Source organism: Staurois parvus, unplaced genomic scaffold (assembly GCF_062004578.1).
Source record: "Staurois parvus isolate SC_StPar_1 unplaced genomic scaffold, SC_StPar_1.0 ptg000463l, whole genome shotgun sequence".
NCBI lineage: Eukaryota > Metazoa > Chordata > Amphibia > Anura > Ranidae > Staurois > Staurois parvus.
In genome coordinates, this window is record NW_028318259.1 from 2,501 (window position 1) to 28,117 (window position 25,617).

Here is a 25,617-nt window from a genome sequence, read left to right on the forward strand (position 1 = left end):
TCTGGCACATATTCACTAACCCGTGTAAGAACATCTGGTGGTTGAACCTGACAAAAAAGAAAAAAAAAAAAAGGAGTAATAGAATATTTTAAATGGCTTTAAATGCAACAGCTATATATTAATTTTCACTTAAAGTGATTCTAAAGGTTTGGGTTTTTTTTTTTTTTTTTTTAGGAAAATAACAAACATCTTCTCGGGTCCCCCGCAGGCTCTCCTGGCTCCTCCTTTCTGTCTGATGCCCCCACAATGCTATGGCTACTGGCTGTGAATGCCAATGGCTCCCGCTTACTGTCTCAGCCAATGAGGAGGCAGAGACCCGGGATAGCCAAGGCTGTCATTCACATCACTGGATCGCGATGAGTCTCAGGAAAGTATTGAGGGGACTGGGGGCACTGCTGCACACAGAAGGTTATTTTACCTTCATGCATAGAATACATGAAGGTAAAAAACCTTGATCCTTTACAAACCACTTTAAATGTGAAACCCCTGTAACCTCTTTGCGCCGGCCACACGCAAATGTGCGGCCTCCCGGCGTCTGGGCCTTGACATCGAGCGGCCGCACATTTGCGTGCAATTAAGAAAAACATATGTACCCAGCACACATATCCGGTACTCACAGAAAGGTCTCGATCTCCTCTTTCGATCGGGACCTTTCCCGATCATGTGACCACTCTGACAGCGAATCACGGCGGTCACATGACCATAAAACCCCACCCCGCCTCCTGGCTTCTGAAACCCTTAAAGGGCCGGCGCCAAGGGGTTAAGTACTATAAAATGTCTTATTTTAGAACTAGTAGATATTCAGCATAAACCTAATTAGTTTTAAAAGTGCTCCCTCCCCTGTCCAAACACCTATGCCGACTAACCTGTACATGAACGATGTGGATACTTACCTATTTTCAGCCCACTCCAGTCCGCTCACATGATTTGGCTCCCCTTTGTCACCCAGTGGCAGTTACAGGGGAGAGCAAGGAGCACCCATTGGGACATGGGAGCCTATGGGTGACGTCACAGCTCCCAGTCATTGTTTAGCGCTTTCTCCATTCCCCTGAACGCCAATGCTACTCTAGAAATATTGCAGCTGTGCTAAAAGCCGGGAAAGGGTTTTCAATTTACCATGAACTTAATTTATATTTGAATATTTACATTTTGTACTCTGTAACCTACCGCTAAAAGTACTATAGAGGGCTGGGCTCAGAACACACTAGTGTGCACTATCCTGGGCTCAGGTTCAGCAAGTAAATCAGCCAACAGCATACAAACGCCAGGCTGTAAATTTCATCAGTAAGTAGGCCGTGAGTTTAACCCCTCGCCTACAGGGCACTTATACCCCCTTCCTGCCCAGACCAAGTTTCAGCTTTCAGTGCTGTCGCACTTTGAATGACAATTGCGTGATTATGCAACACTGTACCCAAATGAAATTTTTGTAATTTTTTTGAGACAGAGCTTTCTTTTGGCGGTATTTATTCACCACTGGGTTTTTTATTTTTTTGCTATATACCGTATTTTTCGCTCCATAAGACGCACTTTTTTCCTCCCAAAAAAGGGGGGAAAATGTCAGTGCGTCTTATGGAGCGAATATGGAGCGGCCGGTCCGGTATTTCCACCGCCGCCGTGTCAGAATATCGGGCCGGCCGCTCAGCTATGCAGTTGGACCTTACCTGTTCCTCTATCCAGCGGCGCGCTGTCTTCCCGGCTTCTGTAGTGTGCGTGACAGCCGGGTCCCAAGTGCGCATGCGCAAGAAGCGGTGCTCTTTGTGAATGGTAAGGCGGTACCTGGGACACATGAGAGATCCCAGAAGCCGCCGGACCAATCACAAAGCAAAGCGCTTCTCGCTCATGCGCACTGGGCATCCGGCTGTCCACCGAGCGCCCACACTACAGAAGCCGGGAAGACAGCGCACAGCTGGATAGAGGAAAAGGTAAGATCAAAGAACAACTCCGCGGAAATAAGAGTACAAATTCAGGTACCCGCTCCCCCTCCCTCCCCAAAGGTCAGCAGTCATCTCCTGTACTGTGTCCGCAGTCTCTGGTCATCCCCTGTACTGTGTCCGCAGTCTCTGGTCATCCCCTGTACTGTGTCCGCAGTCTCTGGTCATCCCCTGTACTGTGTCCGCAGTCTCTGGTCATCCCCTGTACTGTGTCCGCAGTCTCTGGTCATCCCCTGTACTGTGTCCGCAGTCTCTGGTCATCCCCTGTACTGTGTCCGCAGTCTCTGGTCATCCCCTGTACTGTGTCCGCAGTCTCTGGTCATCCCCTGTACTGTGTCCGCAGTCTCTGGTCATCCCCTGTACTGTGTCCGCAGTCTCTGGTCATCCCCTGTACTGTGTCCGCAGTCTCTGGTCATCCCCTGTACTGTGTCCGCAGTCTCTGGTCATCCCCTGTACTGTGACCGCAGTCTCTGGTCATCCCCTGTACTGTGACCGCAGTCTCTGGTCATCCCCTGTACTGTGTCCACAGTCTCTGGTCATCTCCTGTACTGTGTCCGCAGTCTCTGGTCAACTCCTGTACTGTGTCCGCAGTCTCTGGTCATCTCCTGTACTGTGTCCGCAGTCTCTGGTCATCTCCTGTACTGTGTCCGCAGTCTCTGGTCATCTCCTGTACTGTGTCCACAGTCTCTGGTCATCCCCTGTACTGTGTTCGCAGTCTCTGGTCATCTCCTGTACTGTGTCCGCAGTCTCTGGTCATCTCCTGTACTGTGTCCGCAGTCTCTGGTCATCTCCTGTACTGTGTCCGCAGTCTCTGGTCATCTCCTGTACTGTGTCCGCAGTCTCTGGTCATCTCCTGTGCTGTCCGCAGTCTCTGGTCATCCCTGTACTGTCCGCAGTCTCTGGTCATCTCCTGTACTGTGTCCGCAGACTCTGGTCATCTCCTGTACTGTGTCCGCAGTCCATTAGTTCAGAATTTTATTTTCCTGTTTTCTGCCTCTAAAACCTAGGTGCGTCTTACGGAGCGAAAAATACGGTAAATGAAAAAGTCCAAACGTTTTGAAAAAACAGTGTTTGTCTTAAAAAAATTTGCAAATAAATAATCTTTCTTCATAAATCTTGGCCAAAATGTATTTTTTTAGTAAAACAAAAATAACGCAAATTAGTTTATAACCAAAAATTATAATTTCACCTCTGGGTTTTTTATTTTTTACTAAACAAACCAAAAACTGAAAATTTTGAAAAAAAAAAAAAATGTTTTTTCTTAGTTTTTGTTATAAAATTTTGTAAACAAGTGATTTTACTCCTTCACTGATGTGCACTAATGAGGCTGCAGTGATTGGCACTGATAGGTGGCAATGATGCGCGCTGATGAGGAAGCACTGGTAGGTGGCACTGATGGGCATTGAGGCATCACTGATGGGCACTGAAAGTCAGCACTCATATCTGGCACTGACTGGCACTGATAGGCGACTCTGACGGCACTGTTAGGCGGCACAGCCTGTCCAGACAGAGTGGTTCCTGTGGACACAATCACTTGCCAGTCACGTGCACCTTTGGAATTTCTATTTAGACAAGAGGCATTCATGCTGTTGTAGTGGCAGTCATCAATTTTGGTGAGTTTTGAATTCACAGGTGACGGCATTTGTGAATTATTTTACTGCAAGCAAGAGCACTTTTATAAATGACGGATTGTCATTATCAAGTTTTTTTTCACTGAACTTTTGATACTATGGATGTTTATTTTGATGTTTTTTTGAATTTCTGTCATATGTCCTTTGATTATATGTTTTACTACATACACTATTTTATATGATTGACTCTACACTTTTATTCTTTATGCACATTGATTTAGGTGTGGTGTACTACCTATTGGTGTCAGCTCCCTCACACTTTCAGATTCAGCGCAGATATCATTTGTTTTATTTTACTAGCATTTCTCATATAGCGCAGCGATAGGTAAGGAAATATTCTATGACAATAGGAACTTTACTCACATTCAGCGCATCCATGTCTTTGTGGTACTCTCCTTCCCAGAATTGGGGCAGCTCTGAGAAGATGGAGTTGTCTGTCACTTCTCCTCCTTTCTGGGCATCCAGCCAATCAGAGAGTAAATCTGATGATTCCTTCAGTAAAATCTAGATTACATAGCAAAAAAAAAAAATAGCAAAAATGGTATAAGGGTCCTACAGGAAAATATATACACTTCACTCACTGGAGACTAGTAAGGGTTCATTTTAAGCAGGGTGGATAAAAATCAAATGATTAAAAAAAAAAAAAAAAAAGTTTTTTAATTTAAATCAATTTGTTTTATTTAAATCGATTTTTTTTATTTAAAATCGATTTTTTTTTTAAATAAAATGCTTTTTGAGGAAAATATATTACCATCCAAAGGTCATTCCATCATGAAATAAAGATTAGTTTTTTAATTATGTAGAATAAGGCTGTATATGTGTCATTTTTTTGGTAAATAAATTCCATGAATCCATTCACAATGTCATGCTCTTCCAGAGGTTTTTGTAAGATTATTGGGCAGTTTCTCTGCCTACAAGATATTATCACAGATTTTCGGTTTACTTTTGCAGTTCTCAAAACTGAATTTGACTCAGCGGAGATCACATGCCTCTTCTTCACAGCAAAAATGTTATAACAGGAACAGAGTTAAGAAAAAGACCTTCATCCTAACTTCTACAAACCTATGAATACAGAATCAACCCCTTCAGTGCTAAGTTTCAAGAAGTTCAGTGAATAGAATAGAAACAATATTTTTCTGATTGTTTGGAGTGAAATAGATCTGCACAAGAAGAAAGTGAAACTAAGTGTGAGGAGGAGGAAGGGACTGACAGTCTAAGTTTCTTAAAATATATATATTTTGTTTAGCCAAATTAGTTCCCAAACATGGATGTTTAAGCAAATCACATCTGCTGGAATGTTATTGTTTCAGTTGAATAAATCTATTTAAATTGTTATTATTAAGGTAATGATTATTTTTATATATTTTTCTCCTTCCTAAGTACAACAGAAAAGTTGTCCAAATATGAATGATTAACCTATTAAACTGGGGATAAAAAAACTAATATGAAAAGTTGTTATTCTAAAAATCTTCATCTACTTGTATATTAAAGTTATAGCAGCAAGAATTAGTCTTTATGTAGAAAACTAGGATTTAAATCAAGCCTTACTGACTAGTGATTTAAATCATGATTTAAATCAAATCCACCCTGATTTTAAGGGATACAAATCACCCGGTGTCTTCTTTTTAACACATTACATAGCACTCCACACCTATCAATCACCCAGATCACATCCTGTTATACTTACTACTGACATCCTGGTGGAAGGGGAAGGGTATGAAGCAAATTAGTGGCACAAATAGATGCAAATTAGATTGCCTCTTATTTAGCAAAGTCTATGCAGCAATACTTCTTTATATTTGTGACCTCTGTGCCTGCATTCTGGAGCAGGAAACTAAGAAAGCTTTGCAAAGTTCGGGGTAAGATTTTTCACTGTAGATGACACATTTTTATTCTAAACAAACATTGAAGAAATGGTCAGCATCAGGCTTCGGTCTGCTGCAGCGTTACGTAAAGTGATGGTAAATGCTCGATTTTTTTTTTTAAATAAAAAAACATCTCATATTTACCTGCTCTATGAAATGAGTTTCAGCACAGCAGCCCTGATCCTCCTCTTCTCAGTGCCCCCTGTTGGTTCTCCTGGCTCCTCCCCCTCACCAGCCGCCTGTTATGGGGCCAATGACACACAGAGCGGCACTTGGCTCCGCTACCTCTTCAATGGCTGTGATTGACAGCAGCAGGAGCCATTGGTTTATTTTACTATTTAATCTGGAAGTCCAGTCAAACACTAACTATACTTAAATCGACTCCCACCCCCATTTCTAAGCCTATTCCATCTACCCTGTGAAAGGAAAGATCTGTATACTAACCTATTCCGAGGGCACTCCGGTCTGGTCACATGATCGGGTCCCAGTGCAGCTTCAGTGTATAGGAGGAGCAGCCGACAACGGATGCCTCATAGTAAGCCTATGGATGCAATTTTGCCTCTTCACTGAAGCCAGCGCTGGGACCTGAACATGTGACTGGACAGGAGCGCCCTCAGCATAGGCAAGTATACAGATCAGATCCTGCTCCTCTCTGTGCAGCTGAACACCCCTTGTCTTCACCTCTCCTAGTCCCAGCATTCAGCAGACTCCAGTCATCCTCTGGTCCTCCTCCAGACCCTGCACGTTCTGCTTCCCAGCTCTGCCCCCAGCTTCTTCTCAGCAGCAGCACAAGGTCAGGGAAGTGCACTGTGATGCAAGGGAGGGTCAGACGTTCTTGTTTTCTGATGTAATGCTCTGGACATCTAGTATTATAGATACAGTACCTCACAGAAGTGAGTACAACCCTCACATTTCTGTAAATATTTTATTCTATCTTTTCATGTGACAACACTGAAGAAATGACATTTTGCTACAATGTGACGTAGTGAGTGTACAGCTTGTACAACAGTGTAAGCTCAACACACCGCCATTAATGTCTAAACCGCTGGCAACAAAAGTGAGTCCACCCCTAAGTGACAAGGTCCAAATTGGGCCCAAAGTGTCAATATTTTGTGTAGCCGCCATTATTTTCCAGCACTGCCTTAACCTTCTTGGGCATGGAGTTCACCAGAGCTTCACAGGTTGCCACTGGAGTCCTCTTTCTCTCCTCCATCATCATCATGGAGCTGGTGGATGTTAGAGACCTTGCTCTCCTCCACCTTCCGTTTGAGGATGCCCCACAGATGCTCAATAGGGTTCAGGTCTGGAGACATGCTTGGCCAGTCCATCACCTTTACCCTCAGCTTCTTTAGCAAGACAGTGGTGGTCTTGGAGGTGTGTTTGGGGTCATTATCATGTTGGAATCCTGTCCTGCTGCCCAGTCTCTGAAGGGAGAGGATCATGCTCTGCTTCAGTATGTCACAGTACATGTTGGCATTCATGGTTCCCTCAATGAACTGTAGCTCCCCAGTGCTGGTAGCACTCATGCAGCCCCAGACCATGACACTCCCACCACCATGCTTGACTGTAGGCAAGACACTTGTCTTTGTACTCCTCACCTGGTTGCCGCCACACACGCTTGACACCATCTGAACCAAATCAGTTGATCTTGGTGTCATCAGACCACAGGACATGGTTCCAGTAATCCATGTCCTTAGTCTGCTTGTCTTCAGCAAACTGTTTGAGGGCTTTCTTGTGCATCATCTTTAGAAGAGGCTTCCTTCTGGGACAGCCAAGCAGACCAATTTGATGCAGTGTGCGGCGTATGGTCTGAGCACTGACAGGCTGACCCCCCCACCCCTTTAACCTCTGCAGCAATGCTGGCAGCACTCATACGTCTATTTCCCAAAGAAAACCTCTGGATACGACGCTGAGCACATGCACTCAACTTCTTTGGTCGACCATGGCGAGGCCTGTTCTGAGTGGAACCTGTCCTGTTATACCACTGTATGGTCTTGGCCACCGTGCTGCAGCTCAGTTTCAGGGTCTTGGCAATCTTCTTATAGCCTAGGCCATCTTTATGTAGAGCAACAATTCTTTTTTTCAGATCCTCGGAGAGTTCTTTGCTATGAGGTGTCATGTTGAGCTTCCAGTGATCAGTATGAGACCGTGAGAGCGATAACACCATATTTAACACACCTGCTCCCCATTCACACCCGAGACCTTGTAACACTAACGAGTCACATGACAGCAGGGAGGGAAAATGGCTAATTAGACATTAATGGCTGTGTTGAGTTATTTTGAGGGGAGAGCAAATTTACATGTTATACAATCTGTACACTGACTACGTCACATTGTAGCAAAGTGTCATTTCTTCAGTGTTGTCACATGAAAAGATAGAATCAAATGTTTACAAAAATGTGAGGGATGTACTCACTTCTGGGAGATACTGTACAACCAGCTCTTCGTGGGCAACCATAATGCTGATGCAGCCTGCAATGAAATTGAGTTTGACACCCCCGTTCTAGTGGGCTCGGCCAGGTATGGATCATGCATAGTTACATTGGTCCAATCTGGACCAATAAAAACACGTCATACCTGGAATCTTTTTTTAAAGGTATAAGCTTTCAAGATAAAAGTCAGATTCCTGCGTCAAGCTTCATATATTTCTGCACTAGCAGAGAAAAATCACAAACTGCTTTTTAGTCTGTCAGTAATATACACACATATAATGCATCTGAGAACAGCAGCTATGGCGATGGTAGTAAGATGTGCAGGAAAAAAGTGCAAAACGCTCTGTGCATGGTGAGTGAAGTAACCTGTATTGAAGCACTGTGCGCACTTAGGCAGACGGGTCATGTGACCAGACTGACCTGTGCAGAACTCTTAATATCCTCCGGAGGGTCCGATTTACTGATCGCTTCTTCCAAAGGATGGATGGCAGCTGTCACTGCATCGTGGATCTTCTTCAGCATCTGCTTCTTGTCCGGGTCGGTTGTCTCATTCAACTTTCGCACAAATGGCTGAGGTGACACAATGATACAACAAAGAAACGTTATGTCTGTGCCTTCGTTGGTGCTATAGGAAAATGCGCTTGAAATATAATATACAGATTTACAAAGGAACTCCAGGAGCTTTATTATTAAACTGTACAATAGATGATGGCTAGTAAGCTTTCTTTACATGAAATACAAGCCAAAAATGAAAACCCCCCAATTAAAAGTACATTTCTACAAAATAGGGATAGGACATAATAGTTTTTAAAATATTTGCCACATCAAAACTGACTTTATTAGTTTTAGATAAGACCTAAAGTGCTAGTAAAGTCTTTTTTTTATGTTTTACATACAGGTAAGCCTTTATCCACTTCCCGTCCGACCCATGCACATAAAACGGACAGACGGGAGTAGTGCAGGAGTGGGTTGCCGTTCATAAATGGCACCCGCTTCTTCTGGCTGTGCACGCTCCCTGGGAGCGCGCGGCACCGCGATCCGGTGCCCGCTGTGTCCTCCAGGTCCCGATCATGTGATCACTGATTGGCCAATCAGTGATCACATGAATAGTAGTAAGCAAGATGTCACTACCGTTTTTGTAGCTGCTGACTTTTATTTTTTCAACCGGAACTCCGCTTTAACCTGCTTTCTGTGCATTTTGAATGCAGAAAAAAAATCACACTGAAAAACGCACGTAGTGTGAACTGGCCCTTAAACTTTACAACAGTGAAAACACGATTAGCTATTGTGCGATAATCAACTATTAAATATAAACCTACAAAACAGACACAGTACTGGGTAAAATCATTAAAATCATTCAACATAGAGTAGCACCCTCCCAGGTTAGGGATGCTAGGTAAAGGTAGTATGTTTATTAAAAAATGTGAACTGCGCTTATGTGTGCCAAAATATTGGCCAATCAGTGATCACATGAGTAGTAGTAAGCAAGATGTGACATCATTGCTTACTACGTGTGAAATCTGTGAATGATCACAGAGGTCACATGGTACAAGGCTATTCACAACAGCCTTGTACCATGTGACAAGCTGTGACCTATCACAGCTCACACAGTAGTTCTCAATGGCTGCAAAAATGCAGCCAGAGAGAAGGAGAAATGATTGCTTTTACAGCCTTTATGGGTGTAAAAGCAATCAGTGTAAAAAAAAAAAAAAAATATTCATCACCCCCACAAGTAGTACACTGTACTGCTAGGGTGACAGTATGTTTAAAAAAAAAAAAAATAAAAAAAAATAAAAATATAAAAAAAAAAATAAGTAAAAATGTAAAAAAATTTTTTTTAACTTATAATTTTTGGTTATACAGGCATATGGGGAAAATACATGTGATGCAGAGATGTTCTGCACATTTTTTCCCCAAGTTTACACTTTAAACCACACTAGAGGAAATATCAGCTGAGGTTCTGTGGCATTTGCCTTCAAGAGAAATGTATGTTGGCTGAATATGCTCTGCATGTCCCCAGAAACAGCAGCTGCAGAACACTTTGCACATACCACCAGGGCGGTCTTCACATCCTTCAGTAATGCATCCGGCTGAGGTTGGTTCTCTTTGTACTGCTGGAACAAATAGTTCTGCCTGGCTCGTTTAATTATCTGCATATTTAAAGAAAGGAAGAAAACAAATTTTTAAAATTAAAAAACTGTAATTAACATATCACATAGACATAGTAAGGGAAAAACCGCTTTCTGCTCTAATGTCATTGTGTGAGTCTATGCAGTGTCTTGTCTCTCCCATGGCATCAGTCTGTACAGTGTCTCTTTACTGGGCCCTTTGTGATATCTGTGCAATGTGACCTCCCCGGGCCACTGGCTTTAATTTGTGCAGAGTCTCCTGCCTGCAGCCCCGGCTTCTGTCTGTGTAGTGTCTCCTCCCCGGGCCCCCGGCTTCACTCTGTGCAGTGTCTCCTACCCGGGCCCCTGGCTTCAGTCTGTGCAGTGTCTCCTCCCCGGGCCCCTGGCTTCAGTCTATGCAGTGTTTCCTCCCCGGGCCCCTGGCCTTAGTCTGTGCAGTGTCTCCTCCCCGGGCCCCTGGCTTCAGTCTGTGCAGTGTTTCCTCCCCGGGCCCCTGGCTTCAGTCTGTGCAGTGTTTCCTCCCCGGGCCCCTGGCTTTAGTCTGTGCAGTGTCTCCTCCCCGGGCCCCTGGCTTCAGTCTGTGCAGTGTCTCCTCCCCGGGCCCCCGGCTTCAGTCTGTGCAGTGTCTCCTCCCCGGGCCCCCGACTTCAGTCTGTGCAGTGTCTCCTCCCCAGGCCCCCGACTTCAGTCTGTGCAGTGTCTCCTCCCCAGGCCCCCGACTTCAGTCTGTGCAGTGTCTCCTCCCCAGGCCCCCGACTTCAGTCTGTGCAGTGTCTCCTCCCCAGGCCCCCGACTTCAGTCTGTGCAGTGTCTCCTCCCCGGGCCCCCGACTTCAGTCTGTGCAGTGTCTCCTCCCCAGGCCCCCGACTTCAGTCTGTGCAGTGTCTCCTCCCCGGGCCCCCGACTTCAGTCTGTGCAGTGTCTCCTCCCCGGGCCCCCGACTTCAGTCTGTGCAGTGTTTCCTCCCCGGGCCCCTGACCTTAGTCTGTGCAGTGTCTCCTCCCTGGGCCCCTGGCTTCAGTGTGTGCAGTGCCTCCCCCTCCCCCGGGCCCCTGGCTTCAGTGTGTGCAGTGCCTCCCCCTCCCCCGGGCCCCTGGCTTCAGTGTGTGCAGTGCCTCCCCCTCCCCCCGGGCCCCTGGCTTCAGTCTGTGTAATGTCTCCTCTCTAGCTCCTAATATCAACCTGTGACGCAACTCTTTTCTGAGCCCCTTTAAATAAATCCCTGATCTGCGCTCTTCCGAGACTACAGCAGCTATCTCACTGTAAAGAAGAGCGCATTCTTACTAAATCAGGCTAAAGAATATGCAATTTCCATGGGTGGAAGAAAAGAAAATAGCTATATTCCCTCATCAACACAGTCAATGCTGATCGGGGAATCCCTCCCGCAGCGCTATTGTGTTGTGCTGGCCTTCCCTGATGGCATTACACAATGGTCACTCCTGGCGGCAATAGCAATAGCGATTGCATTTAAAAAATCTGACAAGCTGGTTGTACTAAAGTCGATCGATGGATTGACTTCAGTATAACCAGCCTGCCCATACATGGACTGAATCTCGGCCAGTCCATGCTGATCCGGCCAAGATTTGATCCAGTTAGAGAATAGTCCAGATTTACCAAAGATTCTTTCATAAGACACTTCAGAAAATGCAGCCCATTGCATGTTCAGTCTTGGTTCACTTATATGCGGTGCAGTATATCGCATGTGATTCACACAGGGACCGCACCGCATTCCTGTGAGAATCACATGCGATTTGTGTGCGGTGCGATTGGAGCCATACAATTTGTATGTCTCTAATCGCACCGCACCCGCACCAAAAACCAGCAAGACCCTTTTTTGGTCCGCACTAGAATTGGATCGCATGGGTATTCACACCTATGTGATCCGATTCTGCACATCGCACTGCGTTTTGCGGACCACTTTCGGGGTGTTGTTGAGTTAACATACACACCCGCAGCGGTTCACATGAACGGGGTGCGATTCTGATGCGGTGCGGAATTTGCACTGAAAATGCTGCAAATTTTGCACCGCATCAGTGTGAACCAGGGCTTAAAGCGGAGTTCCACCCAAAAGGAGAAGTTTCGCTTTAAGGACTGATCCTCCGCTCCCCATTAAGGATTGGCACCTGTGGGCAGCGGGGTGGAACAGGGAACCCAAATTTGACAGCTACCCGCTCCCACTTCTGATCCAATTGCCTAGGAAATCAGAAACGGAAGGTGTCCTCCCTCCCTGTAGTCTTTTGGGACACGTGACAGGTCCCAGAAGACTACAGGACCATTCAGGTAGCGCAGCACTACTCACGCATGCGCAGTGTGTACCCGGCTGTGAAGCGGCAAGCTATCACAGCCGGGTGCCCACACTGAAGATGCCAGTCTCCTGGAATACAGGGCAGCCAGTGAAACGGACTGTGGGGGACACACCACGGGACCGAGGGACAGGTAAGTGGCTGTTTTTTTAAAAGTCAGCAGCTACAGTTTTTGTAGCTGACTGTTATTTTTTGACAGGGTGACCGGAACTCCGCTTTAACCACTTCCTGTTGGGACACTTTTACCCCCTTCCTGTCCAGGGCAATTTTCAGCTTTCAGCGCTATCACATTTTGAATGACAATTACGCGGTCATGCAATACTGTACCCATATGAATATTTTACCATTTGTTTGAGACAGATAAAGATTTATTTTGGTGGTATTTATTCACCGCTGGGATTTTTATTTTTTTTACTATGTAAATGAAAAAGTCCAAAAATTTTGAAAAAAAATGTTTTTTTTAAATAAAATTTTGCAAATAAATAATATTTCATCATAAATCTTGGCCAAAATTTATTCCGTTATTTTTTTTAGTAGAAAAAAAAATCCAAATTAGTTTATAACCAAAAATTATAATTTTTAAACATTTTTCTTTACATTTTTCTTTTTTTTTTTTATATTATTTTTTATTTATTTATTTTTTTTTTTTTACATACTGTCACCCTAGCAGTACAGTGTCACCATGGTGACACTGTACTACTTGTGGGGGGTGAAGATTTTTTTTTTTTTTTTACACGGATTGCTTTTACACCCATATAGGATGTAAAAGCAATCATTTCTCTTTCTCTCTGTCTGCATTCTTGCAGTCATTGAGAAGTACTGAGTGAGCTGTGATTGGTCACAGCTTGTCACATGGTACAAGGCTGTTGTGAATAGCCTTGTACCATGTGACCTCTGTGATCATTCACAGATTTCACACGTAGTAAGCAATGATGTCACAAGTGACATCTTGCTTACTACTTTGCATGTGATCACTGATTGGCCAATCAGTGATCACATGATCGGGACCTCGTACAGACGATCGGTGTTCCACTGTGTCCGGAGGACACAGCGGGCACCAGATCGCGGTGCTGCGCGCTCCCAGGGAGCGCGCACAGCTAGAAAAGGCAGGTGCCGTTTAGGAACGGCAACCCGCCCCTGGACTGCCACCGCCCTGCCGTTTATAAACAGCAGGCGGACGGCAAGAGGTTAAGGATATTCTCACTCCAGTGACAGATGCCTGATAACAGCGGGATCCCTGGTAAACAAATGGTTTTGATAACATTTTAAATTTAAACCGGTCAATATTAATTTCAATAAATGTTTCATTTTATAATTGTACCACCACTATCAGGTCATAGAAGTCCCTTTAGACACGGGACACATATAAAGTACTCACCTTATCGTCAATATCTGTGATATTCATGCAGTAAAAAACATCGTATTTAAAATAGTCCTTTAAAACTCTTCTCAGGATATCAAAAGAAATATAGGACCTGAAAAAAAGCACAAACCAAAGTTTATAAAGGATGATGCAGTGAGTTCCGCGAGCAGAAGTCAAGTGACAGTACAGTGAGGTAAGTGGCCCTATTTACATTGCTAAATGGTGTCGAAATGTGATGTTATCAGCTACATACCATATGTGGCACTGCACAGATGACTACCCACCTGCAGCCAGAAGAAAATCGAGTCGGTATGAATGCTTCTAAGCCGTTTAGGAGAAGCTCTGTATAACTCAAGGTTCACATCTGTGCGGGTGGTGCCGCTGCGGATCCACATGAAAGTCCGTGCAGCCGCACCACCCGCACAGAGAATTGCAGACCCGCGAGAGGGTGACATTAGTTCTCATGGCACGCCGCCTGCACTGGAAAACGCAACTGTACTGGGAACCGAGGTTCCAGTGTGGGCTGCGTTTTCAAAAGAAGTGCAGGGACTTCTTCCCTGCCTGTCACGGGCACGGGAGTCCATTCAAATGAATGGGCTCTCGTGCCCGCGCAAAACGCAGCCCGCATGGCCGCATGGGTGTGAACCGGGGGTTATTATCAATGCATAGAAGGCTTCCTCTGATTGGCACAGGTGTGAGTATGATAATGAGGGGGCAAGGAGGAAACAGCGAAGGCAAACTATAGGCAGATTAAACATTAACCCTTATGAGTCCAACACTCTCTCCCAGCCATCAATTACCAATCGCTCCGTATCCGCCACCCCCCTCTGTCATTCCTTCCACTGGCTCCACCCCCTCTGTCATTCCCTCCACTGGCTCCACCCCCTCTGTCATTCCCTCCATTGGCTTCCGATTGCCCAACGCATAAAATTCAAACTACTAACACAGACGTACAAAGCTATTCACAATGCTGCCCCAAACTACCTCACCGACCTGATATCCAAATACCACCCAACCCGTACTCTTCGCTCCTCACAAGACCTCCTACTCTCCAGTTCCCTGGTCTCCTCCTCCCATGCCCGACTCCAGGACTTCCACAGGTCTTCCCCCATCCTCTGGAACTCACTACCCCAATCCATCAGACTGTCATCTACCCTCCTCACCTTTAGGCGCACCCTGAAAACCCATCTCTTCAGGGAAGCCTACCCCTCCCTCACCTAACTGCCGATCTCCTCCACTCCTCCTACCACTCCATCCCCCACAGCCATTTCCTCCTGTACCACGATCCCCCCCCTCCTAGATTGTAAGCTCCAAGGAGCAGGGCCCTCAAACCCCTCGTGTATTGTATTGTACTGTCCCATGTTCTGTCCCCCACTATAATGTACAGCGCTGAGCAAACTTTTTGGTGCTATATAAATACCGTCTAATAATAATAATCAATTGAAGCCATGATGAAGGGGGAATTTAAACATGATGGCTTGTTATCAATGAGCTTCTGTGTGAAATCCATACTCTTGGATTCCTAAACCTTTGGTGTTGCAGTCACTTCTAAGGGATTGAGGTACAGCATGCCATTTAACAGTGTGCACCTTTTTTAGGTTTCTGCAGCTGTCTGTAGGCGAGGATAACTGTGAATAGACCGCAAACTATATGTGATTTCAGCATCCTATAAAATGATAAAACCATCTATGTGACTTGGATTCATACCGTGCATGTCCCATGTGTGAGGCGTCGTATACAGTGGGTCCGCAGCAATACCATGTGACCTTTTTGCCATTTTGTGGAACAAAGACTTCCTATGGGAGAAATAAAAACAAAATATTTACTTTAACACCCCCCTTAACTGCTGCCCGACCGCCCTATAGCAGAACTACTGCTACAGGGTGGCAGGGCTGCACAAAATCACGTATTTATACAAGTGATTTTGCATTTCCGGGTAGGAGGAGCCCGTGCGCCCTACCCACGCCACCATTGGTGGCTACAGCTATTGATCACCTGGTCCCGGCCAGCAATTCTCCGCTGGCACCCGGCGATCGCCGAGTATCACTCACAGGCGAGAGGTCTGTATGTAAACCATACAGATCTCTCCCGTCAGCTCCAGCACGCTGCTTTTGTATTGCTCTGTACAGAGCTGGGGTACCTGTCAAATTCGGGTACCCCCCAAAAGGTGCCAATCCTTAATGGGGAGCAGTCCTTAAAGCGGAACTTCTCCTTTTGGGTGGAGCTCCTCTTTAAGAGCACTGGAAATTAAACACTGGTATTGCTGTGCCTTGTAGTACCACAGACACTTCCTTCATTAGTGTTTTTACACTCCACTTTATTATTGGACGGACATATAGGTATCACTTTATTATTGGACGGACATATAGGTATCATTTTATTATTGGACGGACATAAAGGTATCACATTATTATTGGACGGACATAAAGGTATCACTTTATTATTGGACGGACATAAAGGTATCACTTTATTATTGGACGGAGATATAGGTATCACTTTATTATTGGACGGACATATAGGTATCACTTTATTATTGGACGGACATATAGGTATCACTTTATTATTGGAAGGAGATATAGGTATCACTTTATTATTGGAAGGAGATATAGGTATCACTTTATTATTGGAAGGAGATATAGGTATCACTTTATTATTGGACGGGCATAAAGGTATCACTTTATTATTGGACGGAGATATAGGTATCACTTTATTATTGGACGGAGATATAGGTATCACTTTATTATTGGATGGACATATAGGTATCACTTTATTATTGGATGGACATAAAGGTATCACTTTATTATTGGACGGACATATAGGTATCACTTTATTATTGGATGGACATATAGGTATCACTTTATTATTGGACGGACATATAGGTATCACTTTATTATTGGATGGACATAAAGGTATCACTTTATTATTGGACGGACATATAGGTATCACTTTATTATTGGATGGACATAAAGGTATCACTTTATTATTGGATGGACATATAGGTATCACTTTATTAAAGGATGGACATATAGGTATCACTTTATTATTGGACGGACATAAAGGTATCACTTTATTATTGGACGGACATAAAGGTATCACTTTATTATTGGACGGAGATATAGGTATCACTTTATTATTGGACGGAGATATAGGTATCACTTTATTATTGGACGGGCATAAAGGTATCACTTTATTATTGGACGGAGATATAGGTATCACTTTATTATTGGACGGACATATAGGTATCACTTTATTATTGGACGGAGATATAGGTATCACTTTATTATTGGATGGACATATAGGTATCACTTTATTATTGGACCGAGATATAGGTATCACTTTATTATTGGATGGACATAAAGGTATCACTTTATTAAAGGATGGACATATAGGTATCACTTTATTATTGGACGGACATATAGGTATCACTTTATTATTGGATGGACATAAAAGGTATCACTTTATTATTGGATGGACATATAGGTATCACTTTATTATTGGACAGACATATAGGTATCACTTTATTATTGGACGGGCATAAAGGTATCACTTTATTATTGGACGGAGATATAGGTATCACTTTATTATTGGATGGACATATAGGTATCACTTTATTATTGGATGGACATATAGGTATCACTTTATTATTGGATGGACATAAAAGGTATCACTTTATTATTGGATGGACATATAGGTATCACTTTATTATTGGACAGACATATAGGTATCACTTTATTATTGGACGGGCATAAAGGTATCACTTTATTATTGGACGGAGATATAGGTATCACTTTATTATTGGATGGACATATAGGTATCACTTTATTATTGGATGGACATATAGGTATCACTTTATTATTGGATGGACATATAGGTATCACTTTATTATTGGATGGACATATAGGTATCACTTTATTATTGGATGGACATATAGGTATCACTTTATTATTGGACGGACATATAGGTATCACTTTATTAAAGGATGGACATATAGGTATCACTTTATTATTGGATGGACATATAGGTATCACTTTATTAAAGGATGGACATATAGGTATCACTTTATTATTGGATGGACATATAGGTATCACTTTATTATTGGACAGACATATAGGTATCACTTTATTATTGGACGGGCATAAAGGTATCACTTTATTATTGGACGGAGATATAGGTATCACTTTATTATTGGATGGACATATAGGTATCACTTTATTATTGGACGGACATATAGGTATCACTTTATTATTGGACGGACATATAGGTATCACTTTATTATTGGACGGACATAAAGGTATCACTTTATTATTGGATGGACATAAAGGTATCACTTTATTACCGTTTACACACTTTATTGGCAACTTTGTTCATGTATTTATATTGTCAATTTTGCTCTTAATGATGACTTGTTTTGCGCTGCACTTCATTATATGTTTTATAGGATTTGTTGCCCTTACCCTTTGTGCTAGCAGCTTTTAGATTTCAGCGCTCGCCTTTTTATTTTGCATTTTAGTCATATTGCATTTTAAAGAAACTTACAGTGCTGAAGATTGAAAAAAAAAAAAAAAAAGGTAATTTTTAAGAATACAATATGACTTGAGTTGCAATTGTATACACTATATTTTTATTTGCTAATTTTTTTACCCATGAAATTGGAGTTACCCTTTAAGGTCAAGAGAGATGGAGCAGAAACAAGGATTGGAACTGCAGCAAAGAGCAAGTCTGGGATGGTATAATATAATGTCTACACAGCAAGAAAAACATCGCCACAGAGAATGATTCTGGAGCGAGGAAACAGCATCACACTAAAACTCAGGCCTTATGGCATCCTGGGTAAACTCCTAAATATAGCTAAAGAGTCGGATCAGCCAAATCTTTGACTTGTGGACAATATATCACGTTTCCCTCCCATTTCTTCTTTGAACATTTTAAGAACACAAACGCAGCATTTTGCACCTTATTCCGGGTTAGACTGTTGTACAAGCGCAGTTTGGGTTGTTCTGATGCATCTGGGGATGACCACGGAGGCTGTGTACGTCTCCCTTTGCCTGCATAAAAAAAGAAGAGAGTGATAGATAATGACCACTGGGACTTCATTTGAAAGTAAAATCTCATTTCACTCTACTAGACACATAGGGGGTTCTGTACTAAAACTGGAGAGTGTGGAATCTGGTACAGTTCTGCGGGAAAAAAAGAAAAAAAAATCAGCTTCCAGGTTTTCTTGTCAAAGCCTAATTGAACAAGCTGAAGTTAGAAGCTGATTGGCTGCCATGCACAGCTGCACCAGATTCTGAGTTCTCCAGTTTTAGGCTACGTTCACACTAGCGTTGTGTGCAGGCGGCAGAGAGGCGTTTGGGAAGCGTTTTTACCGCTTCCCAAACGTCTCTGCCAATTCTGCACATTACACCACATGGTGCTGTTCTAACGGAAGTGTTTGCGGCGCGGCAAAACGGACGCCTCTGGTCGAGTCAGGAGGCGTTGAAGCCTCCTATTCTAGTCTATGGTGCTGCTCCACGGTGCGGTTGCGACGCAGTTGCAGGGCGTTTGCGGAGCGGTAACACCATTCAAACTTTGTGGGGCGTTTTTAACACTCAGCAAACGCCTAGCAACTTCCGCTAAACCGCGCATGCGGAGCGTTTGCTGAGTGTTAAAAAACGCTCCGCAAACGCCGGACCAACGCTATAGGGGCGTTTGGCAAGCGTTGGTAAAATAGCCAAGTGTGAACGAGCCCTAAGGGTCCTTTCACACGGGCGTTATGTTTTTTTCTTCAGTTCAGTCACGTTTTTTCAAAGAAAAAACGGATGAGTTTACATCCGCATTTTCATCCATTCACATAAATTTTTTTCATCTGTTTACATCCATTGACATCCATTTTGGTCCGTTTATATCCGTTGACATCGTTTTTTCGTCCATTCCATTTTTTTGTGGAAGAAAAATAAGGTTTTCTTCCATTCAAAAAAACGGATGTTAACGGATGCGGACATTAACGGATGTAAAAAGATGTTCATCCGTTTACATCCGCAAGTCCATAGAAATACATGGGGGTCCTTTTTTCATCCGTAAACGGACAGATGAAAAGCAGACATACGGCACACCCGTGTGAAAGGGGCATTAGGGCGTTTTTCAGGCGGACCCGATCGGAACCTCTGTTCTCCTCTATGGAGCAGCGGGTTTAAAACGGATATGTGTCTGTTTACACCCGCCGACATCCGATCTGCCAAAAAGGGACAGATGGGGATCCAATTCCCCTTCTGTCCGCTGGATCGAGTTGCATGAAAATGGGCAGGCGGTCCCGTTTTCATCTGACCACCCACTGAGGAGAGCGAGCAGCTCTGTGTCTGCTCTGCAGAAGCGAAGCAGACACAGAGCTGTCATCTGCTTGGTCAGTGGGGATCAGCGGAGAGATCCCCCGCTGAGCAAGTCGATCTGCTAAACAGGTCTGACCCATGTGAAAGGACCCTTAGTAGATCAACCCTATAGTCTGATGGCCTAACTGCCATTTTGGTACATCAAAAGAAACCATACAAGGATTGTAATGCATATGGCGAGCATAAGACAAAGAACACACAAAAGCAAAATATCTGTTCTTAAAGTGGATCTAAAGGCAGAAGGTTTTGTTATCCCAGTGCATTCTCTTCATTAAGGTAAAAAAAAAAACCCCCCTCTGCATAAAGCTCCCCCCAGACCCCCCTTTATACTCACCTGAGCCCGATCATGATCCAGAAATGTGTACAAGAACAGCAGTCTTCTCTCTCTTCAGTGGACAGAGAGGCAGCAAGCTATTTGCTCCTGCCTATCACAGCCAGTGAAGAGAGAGCAGGGGGTGGGGCTAAGCCACGCTCTATGTGCCAATGGACACACAGAAGCTCAGAAGCGACCCTGCAAGAGTGTCCCCATAGAAGGCGGCTTTCTATGGGGACGCTCAGCAGGGGGGGGAGGGGCCAGGAGCGCAAGCGGGGGACCTGAGAAGAGGAGGATTGGGGCTGCTCTATGAAAAACCATTACACATAGTAGGTAAGTGTGACATCTTAGTAGGTAAGTGTAAGTCGAAAAAAAAAAAACATAGTTAGAATCACTTTAGTGACAGTTCCCAGTTTCCTTTCCCTTACATTGGAGTCCAAATGAAGTCACGGCACCCTTTTGCTTAAAGTGGAGCTCCAGTCAAAGCTAAAAAAAAAAATAAGTTAGCAGCTACTAAAATTGTAGCTGACTTTTAAAAAACAGACACTTACCTGTCCTCAACGCAGCCGGTTTCACTGGCCGTTCTCGCTCCCCAGCGCCGGCATCTTAAGTGTGGGTGTTCAGCGGTGACAGCTTGCATACCCACTGTGCATGCGGGAGAAGCGCTGCACCTTATGAAGGGCCCCGTAGTCTTCGGGTACCTGTCACGTGTCCCAGAAGGCTACGGGGAGAGAGGGGGGAGGACAACTTCCGCTTCCGATCACCTAGGCCAGGGGTAGGCAACCTGAGAGCCGCAGGACTACAAGTTCCATCATGCCTCTGCAAGTCATAGCTGTAACTGTCAGTTTTGTAATCTTTTGCAATGCCTCATGGGAAATGTAGTTCCACAACAGCTAGAGAGCCACAGGTTGCCTACCCCTGATCTAGGCGGTGGCAGCGGAAGTGGGAGCGGGTACCTGTCAAATTTGGGTACCCGCTCCCCAAAGGTGCCAATCCTTAATGGGGAGCGGGGGACAAAGACTTAAATCGGAACTTCCCCTTTTGGGTGGAGCTCCGCTTTAAGTACACCTTGCTACTTGGTGTGGTCTTCTGCTGCTGTAGCCCATCTGCTTCAAGGTTTATTTTTTAATTATTTATTTCATTTCAGGTACTTATATAGTGCAGTCAATTTACGAAACGGGAGCTGGTACCTGTCAAAATCAGGTACCCGCCGCTACCCCCCACCCCCTACACCCCGCTCCCCAAAGGTGCCAGTTCCTCACAGGGAGCAAGGGACCAGTAAAGCAGAACTTCCCATTTTTGGTCCACATTGTTAAAATACTCTTCTATGGGTGCCTATAGGTCGAGTATGCCCAACGAGACTGGTTACTATCGGATCAGGAAACAAACTTTATGCCTTCTTCACTGGAATGGTGTTCCAGGTCTGATATTTGTTTTGCTGATTTATGACTTTGTGATATCCCCAAAACGCATTTAGGTTACAACTCAGATTTAAACTAGAAGGCCAAGTGTTTGAGGCTATCCTGTTCCAAAGTCAGGGGCACTAAAATGTTGCTGGCCTCTTCTTTGCAGTTATAAAGGCCTTCACTCTTCTAGGAAAACTTTCTACAAAAGAGTCTGGAGGGTGTCTGGGGGAATATGTGCCTATTCAGCCAGAAGAACATTTGTGAGGTCAGGTACTGATGTTGGATGAGAAGACCCGGCTATCAGTCTGCCTTCCAATTCATCCAAAACGCGTTCATAGGGAATGTGGTCAGGGCTCTGCGCAGAACACTAGAGTTCCTCCACACCAAACCCAACAACCCATGTCTTTATGGAGCTGGCTGTGTGCACAGGGCCATGGCCATGCTGGAACAGAAAAGGGTTTTATAAAAAAAGGCCAATAAAAAAATGAATTCTTCTTTCTTGCAATCATGCTGTGACGGGAGTCACTTTGGGTGGGGGGCCCATGGAACACAGCTCACTTTGGAGAGGTGGGGAGACCCCTGTCTCAACTCCCCATATCCCTATTATGTGTAAGTCACCCTGTGCCTGTACAGGGTGATCTGTCCTAATATTGGGGTGGGGGGTTGTTGATTGTTTAATGCCATGTGGTTGCATCCCATTGTTCTATTGTGTCTTGCTTGAGAGCAAACTATTATGGGATGTATGTGTTTGTATATTGGCTTGGTGGGGGATGTTTCCAGCAGCCTTCCCCCTGATGGGACTGTCTGCTGATGTGTCTCTTGTTACTAAAAAGGTAGATTGTCCCACCCTGTGTCATTACTGTGCCTTGCTACTGTACAGCGCTGAGCATACCCTTTGGTGCTATATAAATACTGTATAATAATAATTATGCAGGGAGGGGGGGGGGTTGTTCCCTTGAATGTATATATCTCGTATCTGTGTTAAAATAAAATAGTCTATTTCCTGGTTTACTTCAGGACTGGTGTCCTCTAGTCTTGTATGGCCTGCTGTGGGGTCTGTGGTCGGTGTTCGGACGGGGAAGCGGTATCCTAACGGAAGTACCCAACTGCAGTCTGGGGACGGTTCTGTTACACATGCCAACAGAGTATTCACAATCTCCCAGAATCCTCATTGCCCTACTCCTGTTACTGACTGTGTTATATTTCTGTACAAAGCTGCGCCTTACATCTAATGCACAATACGGCATCTCCAGATGACTCCCTTGGTTTACTGCACTGAAAACGATCTACATTTAGAGCCCTCCGCAAGGTTCTGCAAAAAAAAATGCAGGTTTGAAAGTCACGACGTTTTGCATTGAAAGTGCTTTTGCTTCCGCTGTGTGATGAGACACCTAGCCAACAGGTGAAAAGCCTCACTTTCATCATTCACTGCCTGCGCTGCTAGTAATATGGAGTCATGGCAGACCCTACTGAGCTTCAAAGAGGACAAATTATTGGTGCTGCTTAGCTGGTGCCTCTGTAACTGAAGTTACCAATTTATTTGTGGTGTCACAAGGTATAGTATCAAAAGTTATGACGGCGTATACAGTTTTATACAACGCGGTCAACTGGCCGAAAGACAAAAAGGGACATTGCGCAGGATTGTGACCTAGGATAAGAAAATAACTGCTGCAAAAGTGACTGCAGAGCTCAATCTCAGTCTTCCAAAGCCTGTGTCCACAAAAACTGTACAGAAGGCACTCCATAAGCAAGACATTCACGGGCGAGCTGCAATTGTGAAACCACTCGTGACCGATGTTAATGCTCAGAAGAGGAGCGAGTGGTGCAACACCCATAATTCATGGACTATCGATCAATGGAAGATTGTAATATGGTCCGATGAATCGAGCTTCACACTGTTCCCAACCACCGGATGTGCTTACGTGTGCAAACACCGTCCCAACTGTGCAACCAGGACTGTCTTGTGCAATGGTTACAGCAAGGTGGGGGCAGCCATATCCTGGTGTTCTGCAGGCTCCATCATCACCTTGAAAGGTAGAGGCACTGCCAGTGACTTTGTACAAAATTTGGCTGACCATGTGCACCCCATGGTGCAGATTCATTCCCCCTGATGAAGTCAGGTGACCGGTGGCGTAACGCGTAGGGGAGGGGCTTTGATGTTATGACGCTTGATGGTTCCATACGGACACCAGCTGGCAATTTTAGGATTATCACCACTGACAAAAATCTGGAGGACACATTTTGTGCATAAAGCGGTTTATATACAGGAGTATATGTGAGTGCATTACTTTTATTAATAAAACGGTTTTAAAAGGATAATACACTATTGTGACGGGAGTCACTTTGGGTGGGGGGCCCATGGAACCCAGCTCACTTTAAAGAGGTGGGGAGACCCCTGTCTCAGCTCCCCATATCCCTATTATGTGCAAGTTACCCTGTGCCTGTTAGGGGTACAGGGTGATCTGTCCTAATATTGGGGTGGGGGGGTTGTAGATTGTTTAATGCCATGTTTAATGCCATGTGGTTGCATCCCATTTTTCTATTGTGTGTCTTGCTTGGGAGCAAACTATTATGGGATGTGTTTATGTGTATTGGCTTGGTGGGGGCTGTCTCCAGCAGCCCTCCCTCCTGATGGGACTGTCTGTTGGTGTGTCTCTTGTAACTAAATGTAGATTGCCCCGCCCTGTGACATTATGCAGGGAGGTGGGATTGTTCCCTTGAGTGTATAAAAAGCCAGTTCGAGTTTCAAATAAAAAGTTCCATGTTCAGACAGACTGGTGTTGTTTAGTCTTGTATGGTCAGCAGTGGTGTCTGTGGTCGGTGTTCGGACAGGGAAGCAGTATTATAACGGAAGTACCCAAGCACAGACTGGGTCGGTTCTGTTACAACTATGATTTGATTCAGTCCTCTATATCAACCACCGTGGAAGGGGAGTCCATCAATTGAGTGGAGGACCCCGAACAGCAAGATACCACCCCATCCATACTTTGGCCCATTTAAAGGGACACAAGCGTTATATGACCTTACTTAACGGTTTGGTCATATACTTGAGGTGAGAGCACAACTGGTGGGGGAGCACACAAATGCAAGATCTTTTCACACAAAAAAATCAATTAAGAAGCACAGGATAAATTTTATCCTACCGTGAACTTTGCATGTTTGAAGAAGTTCATATATGGACCCCTTTTTTGACAATTATATGGACATTGTTTTTGATATTGTATTTCAATGTTTTTATTAATTTATAAAGAGTTTAAGAAGACAGGAGCAACAAAACACACCCACACAGGGTCCATCAATTGCACATTAAAAAAAATAAAAAAAACAGTGCTCTAACACCAACAGAGCAAAAGGTGCGCCCACGCAGGGGCCATCAATGGCACATAAATGACAAAAACATTGGTATAACACAGACAGTAACTCAAACCCAAGGCAGCTATCCACTGCCACACCAAGAACAAACAAAAAAGGAAAAAAAAGGAAGGAGGAGTACAAAAGGAAAAAGATGACAAGACCAAGAGAAGGGGTCCGAGAATGCCAATACCAAGCAACATCACAACCCCAGACTAGCCAGGGGGAGCGTGGGAAAGGCATATTGCAACCACGGCTCCCATATATTCAAGAATTTTCGTTGGGAGTCATTACAGATACTCGACATCTGTTCATTAAGCATCATAGTGGTCATACGGTCCCGCACCCCCTGAAGAGGGACAAACGGGCTCTTCCATGCCTGAGCAATTGTTCTAGTGGCCGACAAAAACAAATAGGAAGCCAACTTCTGCTGGTGAGCCAAGAGGCCCAGTATGGGACAATGAAGCAAAGCGTACCGAGCATCCCGGCGTATGGAGAGATTATTATACAGTATTTATATAGCGCCAA

The 25,617-nt window shown here is 44.4% G+C and overlaps 1 protein-coding gene across 1 annotated transcript in view; it reads right to left on the reverse strand.

The window, feature by feature from the left end:
- Positions 1–25,617, reverse strand: part of LOC149452794 (cysteine--tRNA ligase, cytoplasmic-like) — a gene marked incomplete at its 3' end in the record, with an annotated part of 37,960 nt that overhangs the window by 2,495 nt on the left and 9,848 nt on the right. The window contains exons 2-8 of the mRNA XM_089688942.1: positions 18,608–18,699; positions 15,362–15,450; positions 13,670–13,766; positions 9,911–10,009; positions 8,280–8,429; positions 3,926–4,066; positions 1–47 (exon numbers count right to left, since the gene is read on the reverse strand). The exon at positions 1–47 is cut by the window's left edge and continues 42 nt beyond it. Of these exons, the coding sequence (XP_089545068.1) occupies positions 1–47; positions 3,926–4,066; positions 8,280–8,429; positions 9,911–10,009; positions 13,670–13,766; positions 15,362–15,450; positions 18,608–18,699 (715 nt within the window). The remainder of the gene's footprint in view (positions 48–3,925; positions 4,067–8,279; positions 8,430–9,910; positions 10,010–13,669; positions 13,767–15,361; positions 15,451–18,607; positions 18,700–25,617) is intronic.